Source organism: Leuciscus leuciscus, assembly GCF_965113295.1.
Source record: "Leuciscus leuciscus genome assembly, chromosome: 18".
Classification (NCBI taxonomy): domain Eukaryota; kingdom Metazoa; phylum Chordata; class Actinopteri; order Cypriniformes; family Leuciscidae; genus Leuciscus; species Leuciscus leuciscus.
Genome location: NC_138742.1, coordinates 8624020 through 8635998, shown reverse-complemented (window position 1 = coordinate 8635998; position 11979 = coordinate 8624020). Strand labels below are relative to the sequence as shown.

The window sequence follows — 11979 nt, the reverse complement described above, 5'->3', positions numbered from 1 at the left end:
GTTAGATGTGATTAATCGTGATTAATTAATTTGACAGGACTAAATATAATATAATATAAAATTAGTAGACTACATTAGATGGCAGTTATTTTTCTTGTATAGTCATTTTATATTGGTATGTTATCTATGAAAGGAAGAGAAAAATAGAAAGATAAAAAATATATATAAGCAATTAGATATATTTATTTTTTGGTGTCGGGATGCTTTATTTATTTATTTATTTATTTATTAGTAAGTTAAAAGTATTTAGTGGTTAGTTTGGCATTTGAAAAGATTTACCCACCAATCTTGTTCTTATTTAAGAAAAAGTAATCTCTAGCTTTTTACCAGCATGATACTTTTTCTGCCCTCAGAGGGAATGTTGGTGTTGGTCTAACATTGGAACATTTTGTGTTGGGAAAAGTGAAAAAAGAAATGTTTTGACACTTATCGTCTTCTTTCTCCCCTTAGAGAAGTGTAGCATCTTCTGGCACAGATGTTTTCGGGATGACATTGTGAGACTGAATTCGGGACCCAAATGCACTCTACCCAATGAGCTCTCCTCTCCGCTCCCTCTTCCAGTCGGATGGACTCCTCATCGTGAAGCTTTCCTGTCATTTCTCTGCGGGAGGGGAGGAGCGCAGACTCATTAACTCATTGCACTTTGTAAAACACAACTACAACTAACTTCAAAAGAGGTCAGCAGGGCCGGACAGTTTTCAGAACGAGAACTCCAAGACCAAATGATCAAAGGAAAACGTGTGACCGTGGGACGTTTGAGCTTACGACGGGTCGTGTGGTTGCTAAGAGAAAGTAGAAGTGAGAATATGAGAATAAAACGCCACCTCTTGGATTCCCTCACCACCCCGTTTTCTTTCTAAGAATGTTTCTGTAAAATGGACCCTTTCTAAGAATATTTCGACAAAGAGGACGCAGGTGATTCACGTTAACTGCACTACTGGATGTGACTCTGTGTGTGAGTTTATGAATGAGAAAGTGTGTGAATCCACATGTGGATGTGTGTATGACTGAATGAGTTCTAGATCTTGACCTAAACCAAATCACTGTTTGACTTTAGATAACTTGAGTAGCCACTAAGGCACGTTACACATTACTTTAGGACCAGTGTTATGTTCATTTGACAGGATGGAGTGAATATTTCTGTCATGCAACTTGCTTATATGATTAAATCTTTAGGTTGGCGCGGCTTATTTAAGTTATACATGTGCACCTTGAACCCCTTACTGTATATTGTGTTGTGTGGGTCAAGTTAATGCATAAATAATATCTAAAATGCTTCAGCAGATGTTTAATTAAAGGTAAACGGACTGAAAAAAACTATTTTTGGTTTATAACGTTTAAGGATTCAGAGAGCATCGCCTGACCCTAGATGAGCACTTATTACTGATCATCTAACACTGAATAGGGTGTTTGGTTTTCAAATGTTAACATATGTATTGAGGATTTATTGTTTTCTAAGCTTATGATCTCACTGCTGTTACCCGAAAAGTTAAACTGAAACTGCCGAAACTGTGCTTTACTAAAACCCAGTCCCTCTGAACACCCTTTCTCAAAGAAACAAAAAACAAAAAAAACACCCTGCCCAAAGTAAATATGGTGTATTGTATGTTTACTTATTAGGCTTTTTGTGTTTGTCATATTTATTGAGCTTGCTTTGTTTTATATATAAAATGTGGTCTATAATAGTATCTTTTCACTTCACGGTTGTACTTTTTTTTGTTTTGTCGTCTTAATTTGTTCATTGTCATTTGTTTAATTAATTTTGAAATCTGCTAAGAACCAAAATAATGTTGTTTTCCCATGTTGAGGGAGTGTTCCTTAAATGTCTTTCAAAATAAAAGACATCTTTCAGTATTTGCGGAGTTTGATGTGAATTGTTTGTGACCTCTCATTATACACTGATTTTACTTAATATTTCGATATACAAAATTAAAAGTGCAGTAAGTTCTAAAAGTATTAGAAATTAAATTAAATAAAGAGTAAAATGAGTAATGCTTTTGACAAATGTGTTTTAACCGATATGGAGTCACCTGAGATGAGACATTAGTGGGCTAGAAAAAGTTTTCATTCATTGTTGGTTGTATTGTTGACATCATTTAGTTTAAGTACGTGGCAGAAGAACATCAAATAATTAGTCGGCATGAAATGGAAGTTGTAATAGTCTTTTAAATCCGAGTATAACGGCTGAACAAATGTATCGTGGGATTTAATTTTGTCCATGGGGAATTGATCGGATGGTTGTGATTTGCTATTGGTGGATCGTCATGTGAGTGACAAGTCGCGACGCTGCAAGTTATTATATATTTAACCCCCTATACTTATTTTTTATTACATATTTTTTATCATCCAGGTCCGGATTTAAAGTACCCTGTAATAGGTCATCTAGACTAGACTAGATTTATACTTATAAGCAGAACTATTCAGACAAAAAAATAAGTAAGTCCACACTATGACCACTAGAGAGAGCTACTGAGTCAAAGTTAGAATTTTAAGCACTGAAGTGAACACACAGCCATGGAACTGACTGGTCTTATAAAGGTAATGTTATGTTAGATTTTAGGGTATTAGTTTTCACAGCATATTTAGTATTTGAGGAGTTTCCATTACTTAAATTGTTCTAAAGGAAAGACATTGAGGGTAGTGAGTGAGGACTGATCTTCTAGTGTTACTCTGTATTTCTTAATCATCATTTCCAGCAGCAGGACAGTCAAACATTAGAAAGTGTAATATCTAAAAGATCTACAATATGAAGCTGTATAATCTAAACGGTTACTTTCACTGATCTAAATCCATAACTACAAGTTCTAAAGCTACTGGGCTTTGACTTTATGTAGACTGTATCCACCTTTATGTGCAACGTGAAGCTGTTTTCTGTGAAAGTGCAAGATTTCCAAATCAGCCGCTATAGGTAAATTAATAACTAGAAGAATAACAAAGTGCAGTAAATGTTAAAACTATTTAATAATAAAAAATGATAATAATGTGCCGGCAGCTATCACCCTGTAGCCCTGGTTGCCCACTGAAGCTAAGCAGGGTTGGATGTCCCAGGATGTTCTTCGTAAAAAGAGTTGGAGTGTAACCCTGGCATCCTGGCCAAATTTGCCCATTGGCCTCTGTCCATCATCATAGACCCCTAATCAACACTCTGTCTCCTCTCCACCATTAAGCTGGTGTGTGTGTTGGGAGTTCTGGTGTAATATGGCTGCTGTCGCATCATAGGTGGATGCTGCACATTGGTGGTGGTTGAGCAGATTCCCCCTTCCATATGTAAAGAGTCTCCAGAAAAGTGCTGTATAAATGTCTCAAATTTGGACTAAACTGCCCAATTCGTATGGATTAGTTTTACGATCTTATGAACTTTTTGAAGCCTCAGAGTTGTGTAGCTGTCAATAGAGGGACAGAAAGCTCTCAGATTTCATCAAAAAGATCTTCATTTTTGTTCTGAAGATGAACGAAAGTCTTATGGGTTTGTAACGACATGAGGGTGTGAGTAATTAATTACAGAATTTTCATTTCTGGCTGAACGATCCCTTTAAAAATCAAACCCAGGACGAATTTCAATTAATCATGCATTACACACAGCATGTCTGCCACTCTGAATGGGTTTTATAGAAACATAAACACAAGATGAGATGCTCTGCTCTGCTGTGTATTTACATTTACTCTCAAACGGATTCATGAGATGAATGTTTCTTATCAGTCAGTGTCTTTGTGGCATCATCTTCAGATCTTTCTGAGCCTGAAAGTGTGGTCTAAACTCGTTCCCCTTCTGTGCTCGGCAGCGGTTGGCATTCTGGGATGTGTGCGGGCCAAGGTGTATTTACAGGTGATTATATCAGCTAATCGGTGGATTACAGCATGTTGACTCCACACAAGACCCTAATCCTCATGGAAAAGGCAGCGTTCCGGCCCGTGGGATTTTCTCCATTAATCCCATCCTAGATTTGCCGGATCCAACCTCCCCCCCCCCCCCCCCCAACAACCTCCCCCCCATTCCCACATCTGGCCTTCTGGGGTTTATCAATGTAATCCTTCATTTTAGAAGTAGTTTATTATGCTTCATCGCTGATACACTGGACTTTAATTATAAAAATGCAGCTTTTCGCAGCAACACTAAAGTAATTACACAACCTGAGTCGATTAGCCGCTCTGTTTGTGTGTGTGCGAGTATGTGCTTCCATACACACAATATATATATATATATATATATATATATATATACGGTTTACACAAATATATTAAGCAGTACAACTGTTTCACATTGATAATAATTAGAAATGTTTCTTGAGCAACCAATCAGCATATTAGAATGATTTCTGAAGGATCATAAGGGATGATAAGAGATTTTCAAAACCATAAAAAATATATGTTTTAAATTGATATACGTATTAGTGCTGTCAAATCGATTAATCACGATTAATCGCATCTAACATAAAAGTTTGTTTATATTATATATATATATATATATATATATATATATATATATATATTATGTGTGTGTGTGTGTATGTATATACAAATGCACACACACATATAAACACAAACTTATGTTAGATGTGATTAATCACGATTAATCGATTTGACAGCCCTCATATGTAAATATTTTTTTGAATATGCCTCTAAAATGTGTAGTTCGGATATGGAAAGCATCTTCTCCTTGAAAACTCAATAAACAACAAATTAATGAATAGGTTTATTTATTTGATTTTTTAATTTTTTTTGGTCCGTTTTACATGAACATTTCATCTGACACTGTATTTTAGATCTGTCACCAAGTCCAGCACAAGCGATCATGAACTCCTGCTTCTCCTTGTGACAGATGTCATAAAGCATCCTGTAAAATTTGTCTGATTAACACAAAAGGGCACTTTGGCAAATCCAGATTACGAGAGCACTTTCCTTTATTAAACGCCGCCAATCCCAGCACTCTCTGCAGCTCTGGGATTAAAATCAGGTAGACACCATTGTCTGTCTAAAACAATCCCCTCTGTAAGCCTCGCTGGCTGTGTTTCTCCGCTCATGATGGAGGGAAGTGTGTTAGTGTGAACACCGTTCTCTGAGTTCTCTCTAATCAACATCATCCTCTTTAGAGGCCTAGGTGATTGGATTTCGGCTGTGTTTGAATGAGGGATAAGAAGGGAAATGAGAACTGAGGCATGTTTACTAGGTTTTCGGCTGTGCGAAAAGGCCCTGCGACAAGCGCAGGCCATATGGAGTGTCCCACCATGTGAACAGCTGCCTCCCATCAGCCCGTCCATGTCGCACGGCACCATTATACGCCGATTGACCTTTGTATTGTCACAAAAGCTGCCAAGCAACATCTGGCATCATTAGGCACAGTGGTTTTTATCAGGTTAACATGGAATATTGTATACTGATCCAAGGAGGGGACATGGAAAATCTGGTGTGGGGTTTGATATCTCTCCATCTGTGAGGTTTTACTTTTTAGTGCACTGTTTAAATGTGTTTTGGGTGGTTGCTAGGGCGTTGTCAGGGTGCTGACCAAGTAAACCGAGCCCCAAGTCTGGACATTGTAAATGTATGGAAATTTCAACATTATTGTTGTTTTCATAATTATTTGTAATCAATTAATAATAATAATAATATCTTGGACTTAAATAGCGCCTTTCATGGTACCCAAGGTCGCTTAACAGATCTTATAGGTGATGCAAGACTTGACTGGCATCCAGTGGAGCTGTTGGATGATGGGAGTGATATGCTGCCATGGCTTTGTGTTGGTTAGAACCCTGGCAGCAGAGTTCTGGACATACTGGAGTCTGCTAAGGGCCTTGGTGGGCAGTCCAGACAGGACACCATTGCAGTAATCCAGACAGGAGGTGATAAAGGCATGGATGAGTTACTGAATCTGTAAATGAAGACCGGAGTCGTGAGATGTTTCTGAGGTGGTAAAAAGCAGCCTTGGTGATGTTGTTGATGTGGGACCGGAAGGAGAGAGTGGAGTCCAGGATGACGCCCAGGTTGCGCACCTCAGGAGATGGGGAAATGGAGCAGCCTGGTCCACAACCAGGACCAGGTCTCCAATTTTTCTGAGCAATGGTGCAGGGGCCACCACCATGAGTTCTGACTTATTACTGTTGAGTTTCAGTAGGTTTGTGGTCATCCATGATTTGAGTTCCTGCAGGCAGTTGACAAGTTGTGTGGGTGGGAGCTGGGAGGAGGGGTTTGTGCTGATATAAAGTTGAATGCCATCGGCGTAGCAGTGGAAGTTGAGTCCATGTTTACGGATGATATGACCTAGGGGTAGTATGTAAATGGTGAACAGCAGCGGACCAAGCACAGAGCCCTGGGGTACGCCATGGTTGGCGGGTGCTAGATCAGAATTGGTGCCATTTAGGGTGATGAATTGTTTTCGGTCAGTGACGTAGGACCGGAACCAGGACAGTGCTGTACCACTGAGGCTGATGAGCTCAGAAAGGCGGTGAAGAAGGATGGTATGGGAAACTGTATAAAAAGCTGCAGAAAGGTCAAGGAAGATGAGGACAGTGATGAGGCCATTGTCAGCAGCCAGCAGAAGGTCATTAGTGATTTTGATGAGGGCGGTCTCAGTATACTATGGTGTCTTCTGAAACCAGATTGGTGGGACATGTGATCTTGAAGCTGGGCAGCCACTGCTCTTTCCAGGATTTCCAAAGATAAATAAATAAAAATAAATAAAAAATAAAAATAGCTTAAAAATATATATATAATAAAATGCACCACAAATAATTAATAATATCACATAATTTCACATAATTAATTTGCTAGAAGCAACCAGGTCAGAATTTGCTGGAGTTTTTCTGAATTACTTATATTTTCTCATTCTTAATCATTACTTTTTAATACTTCATTATCATAATACCACAAATTACCACAAATAATAAATAAATAAATAAATAAATAAAAAGCAAAAAAGTAATTGATTATTTTCAACGAGGTTCACATAATTCATATACTAGAAGGAACCAGGCCAGATTTTTCTGGCCGGATTACTTTCATATTATTATTATTATTATTATTATTATTAATGTATTAGTAGTAGTAGTAGTGTTACTATATGTATTTATATTAATTATTAATTAATTTTATTATTCGATTATAATAATTATTCATTACCACAAATAATAAATAGTTCAATTGATAAATATAAACAATAAAAAGCATCACAAACAATTAATTAACCTTCACTTAATAAATTTTCTAGAAGGAACCAGGTCATCATTTTCTGTGTTTTTCCCCCCAAATTATTATTTTTCTTTATAATTTCATTATTATTATGTATTACTTCAAAGATAAATAAATAAAAATAAATAAATAATGTAAAGCACAATAAATAATTAATAATAAGGTTCACATTAAGGTTTGCTAGAGAATTATTATTGTTAATTATGAGTACAAAAATATTTTTATTCATTACAATAAATTATATGATTTAATTGTCATAATTATTTGTAACCACAAATAATAAATAATTAATAATAATTATATTAATAAATATAAATATAAAAAAGTATCACATACAATTAATAATAAGGTTCACATAATTCCAATACTAGAAAGAATCAGGCCAGAGTTTCTACTGTTTTTTTGTTTTTCTGAATTACTTCAGCTTGGCTTAATATTTAAGCTGTTTTTCTGTTCTGATTCTGTCCCATTAGACATAACATATGTCTGCGAGCTCATAATCATTACTTAGGTGTTTCGAAAAATGAAAGTGACCATACGGCACAGTTTATAAAAACAACTTTACAGAGATTACTGTTATTGTATCAGCCTTAAGGAGCTTATTGTCATTCCAGTATTGTATTTTTGAGGGGGTTAATGCACATGAAAATGAAATGACAAGCATATTACTTAATTAAATGGAAATCCATTTGGAAATGCCAGACGCCACCAGCGAGGTATGATGTAAACGAGTTGCATTTACTACCATTTCTGCAATTAATCTGATTTACTGTGGTTTGGACATACCTTTGGATTACCAGATGTCAAATCCATGAAGCCGCAGTAAAAGATAGCATGAAACATTAAATCAAATATGTATTCTCACTGCAACTAAAGGAAGAGCACATGCAGGTCTCTGATTGTGTAGGCAATGGTTCTTGCATATGGTCCTTTGAATAAATGATAAGTCACCAGTTGTGTTTGATAACCAACCCAGATTTTTATCAGGTCACTCAATCCACACAGCTAAATAAGTGTGACTAATGAGCATATGACTGATAGAGCATATGACTGGCCGCTATATCAGCTGAATGAGTGTCCAGTAGAGAATGTTACCCTCCCGAAATGTCCAGTCATTTCCAGTCATTAAACATTAACAGACGAGCTCACCTTTGGGAATGTACCAGTTCAATTAGCTTTGAGTCCTATAATTCATTGTACACTTTCTGGATAGCAGTAGCCATCAAGTCTTGGTTACAAAAAGTTATTTCCATCGGTATTGCGTTATTAAAGCAATAGTTCACCCAAAAATGAAAATTCTGTCATTAATTACTCGCCCTCATGTTGTTCCAAACCTGTAAGACTTTCGTTCATCTTCAGAACACAAATGAAAATCTTTTTGATGAAATCTGAGAGCTTTCCTTCCCTCCATTGACAGTTACGCAACTACCACTTTGAAGCTTCAAAAAGTTCATAAAGAGATCATAAAACTAATTCATATGAATAGAACAGTTTAGTCTAAAACTTCTGAAGAGACTTGATTGCTTTGTATGATTAACAGATTGAATTTAGGCTTTTACTCACATATAAACATTCATCAGTGAACATAAACAGAAGCTCAACTGTACCTGCTTGATGCACAAGAACAAACCTCTCGCAGAAGCTAAAACGTGCTGTGTAACACGAGAATGAACCTCATTGGTTCTTGCTGAAGCTCAAACATGCTGTGTAACACGAGAATGAACCTCATTGGTTCTTGCCAAAGCTCAAACGTGATGCGTAACATGAGAATGAACCTCATTGGTTCTTGCAGAAGCTCAAATGTGATGCGTAGCATGAGAATTAACCTCATTGGTTCTTGCAGAAGCTCAAACGTGATGCGTAACACGAGAATGAACCTCATTGGTTCTTGCAGAAGCTCAAATGTGATGCGTAACATGAGAATTAACCTCATTGGTTCTTGCAGAAGCTCAAACGTTTTGCGTAACATGAGAATGAACCTCATTGGTTCTTGCCAAAGTTCAAACATGCTGTGTAACACGAGAATGAACCTCATTGGTTCTTGCCAAAGCTCAAACGTAATGCGTAACACAAGACTGGACCTCATTGGTTCTTGCAGAAGCTCAATTGTGATGCGTAACACGAGAATGAACCTCATTGGTTCTTGCCAAAGCTCAAACGTGATGCGTAACATGAGAACGAACCTCATTGGTTCTTGCAGAAGCTCAAATGTGATGCGTAACATGAGAATGAACCTCATTGGTTCTTGCAGAAGCTCAAATGTGATGCGTAACACGAGAATGAACCTCATTGGTTCTTGCAGAAGCTCAAACGTGCTGCGTAACACGAGAATGAACCTCATTGGTTTTTTGCACATCAAGCGAACATGCTTGAGCTTCTGTTTACCACAACTGATGAGTGAGTTGATGAATGTTTATGTGAATAAAAGCCTAAATTCAATCTGTTTATCATATAAAACGATTGTGTTTCTTCAGAAAATTTTGGACTAAGCCGCTCAATTCATATGGATTAATTTTTATGTTCTCTTTATGAACTTTTGAAGCGTCAACGTGGTAGTTGCGTAGCTGACAATAGAGGGACAGAAAGCTCTCATATTTCATTAAAAAGATCTTCATTTGGGTTCCGAAGATGAACGAAAGTCTTATGGGTTTGGAACGACATGAGGGAGAGTAATTAATGGAAGAATTAAAATTTTTGGGTGAACTAACCCTCAAGGCCTTTTGTGACAACATGCCCCAATAGCAGCTCATATTGTTCAACTATATGGGGTAAGTTGTCACCGTGGAATCTGCTAGTAGCAATGCAACACACAAAAATTGGGGTTATAGTTTTATATTTAGATATTTTAATTTTATGATATTTATATAATGTACATTTATATATTACATATTTTTATTTAGCCTATGTTTTATACACATATTAATAAATGTATTCCTACAGATTTTTGTTTGTATCTAAAATCATAATTTTTGTGTTTAAATAGGCTACATAAGTCTCAAGGTGTCAGACTCATTATAAGATGCAAATTAAGCCATTTATTGTTTATGAATTCTTCAGAGCACAAAGAGTTAACTGTGGGAGGTTCTGTCAGCATATTTGGGTGGAGTGAACTTGGCCAGCCTGTGTGTGTACACTTTTCTTCTCCAGTAATTAGCTTGGCTTCCAGCAAAGCCATGCATCAGCATCTTCGAGAAGAACCCATCACGACCAGAGCTCCTCTGCTGTAAAATTACTGTTTATTTTCAGTTCCCTGTCAGAGATGGGCGAAATCAGTGAAGCGTCCTTACTGGATTACATCTGTTCCTGTGGAGGAAAAGTCAAAAATTCAGATCTGTCCAAAACATATAAGCATTTCATAAACCATAACGATTTGCAGCTACGTGGTGAGTAAATGAGAATATGACATTTTCACATTTCCTTTACACCTAATCTACACTGCAAGCACGCGACGCAACGCGAGACACGCACGAGACGTTTCTTTTTTTACGTTTAGAAACACTAGCTTACACTGAACGAAACAAAACGCGCGGGGTCTTTTTTACAAGTTGTTTTAATAAACTCAATTTTAATGTGAGATGCCGTCATAAAAACGCAACACTCGAGCGTGCGCCGCAACTGAGGCAGTGTAGTCTAGACCAACTATTATAGACATTTTAATTTAGTCGAATTGCTAGTAGTGTAAATGGGGTGTTTTGGTGGCAAGTCTATGGCACCGTTTTCATTCTAAAATCCGCATACTGTGCTTTTGCTCTGCTTGAGGTCTGAGTAAATGGCTGTTAGCGTCTTAAAAAGTAACTGTGGCAAACATCTGCTTTAGATTAGAAAAGCTTTACCAACAGATAGAATTACACATGGAATTGTCATTTCCTTCGCTCCCTCAGGAAGGGCCCCCACATTCCCAAACCATGACAGTGGAGTTCTAAATAGAATATTCACTGAAGGTGTAGTTTACTATTTGATCCATATTTCAATAATAATCCAAATATGGCCATATTAACTAGTTTAATGCATTAAACTGATTGGCATAACCACATTAAGCTGATATTCTGAATAACACATCTGGCATATGCCTATATAGGCTAAAAGCGTTAATTTATAAATGTGCATATTCATATAAAGGTGATATTCGATATTACTGACAGTTGTGGAAAAAACAAACTATTGAAAAAAAGTACACATATTTGACACAAGGAAGGACTGCTTACATTATATACCCAAATTCTGAGAATTCCTGCACATAGGCCTACTTATTTTGATTGCTGATGCTGACTTATTCTTTTCTGATTTTGCTTTTATAATGGCTCAAATGGACCAAATGTTTTACTGATAGGCCTATATAAGATGATAAATTGACCAATATTTGCATCAAATGATATCTGTAGCTGCTTGCCTGATTAAGCATGAACTCTCTCACTTGTGTCAGTTTCAACAGCCTTTTCAATGGATATTGCTGTGTTTTTTCTTTTTCTTTTTTTTTGTGAATTACAGGTTGCGAATATTGCTCAAAGTTGGCATGAAACAGAAGTTGCAATAGTCTTTTATTCCCTATTTTGACGTTATCCGAGTTAAACGAGTTCTGGAATGAGAAAAATGCAGGGTGGGACTTGATTATGTCCATCAGGAATTGATTGGATGGTTGTGGTTTGCTATTGGTGGTTCTCATGTGAGTGAAGGGTTGCCCCGCCCACGCACCAGTAAACACATCATCAGAGATGTCGCTGCAAGAGGGTAAAGTTATTTTGTTTAAAGATTACAAGGGCACGTGAATTAAAAAAAAAAAAATCACAGAAAAACAAT

At 36.9% G+C, this 11979-nt stretch overlaps 2 protein-coding genes across 6 annotated transcripts in view; both read left to right on the top strand.

Moving 5' to 3' along the window:
• Window positions 1-1854, top strand: part of plekhg5b (pleckstrin homology domain containing, family G (with RhoGef domain) member 5b) — a gene marked incomplete at its 3' end in the record, with an annotated part of 77336 nt that extends 75482 nt beyond the window's left edge. For all 5 annotated transcript variants that reach the window (XM_082145529.1, XM_082145531.1, XM_082145533.1 and 2 more), the window contains one exon: window positions 451-1854. In XM_082145529.1, the coding sequence (XP_082001655.1) occupies window positions 451-460 (10 nt within the window). The remainder of the gene's footprint in view (window positions 1-450) is intronic.
• Window positions 1855-10301: 8447 nt separating this feature from the next.
• LOC309480235 (ankyrin repeat domain-containing protein SOWAHC) overlaps window positions 10302-11979 on the top strand; it is a 30024-nt gene continuing 28346 nt past the window's right edge. The window contains exon 1 of the mRNA XM_082144648.1: window positions 10302-10565. Within this exon, the coding sequence (XP_082000774.1) occupies window positions 10442-10565 (124 nt within the window). The 5' untranslated portion in view covers window positions 10302-10441. The remainder of the gene's footprint in view (window positions 10566-11979) is intronic.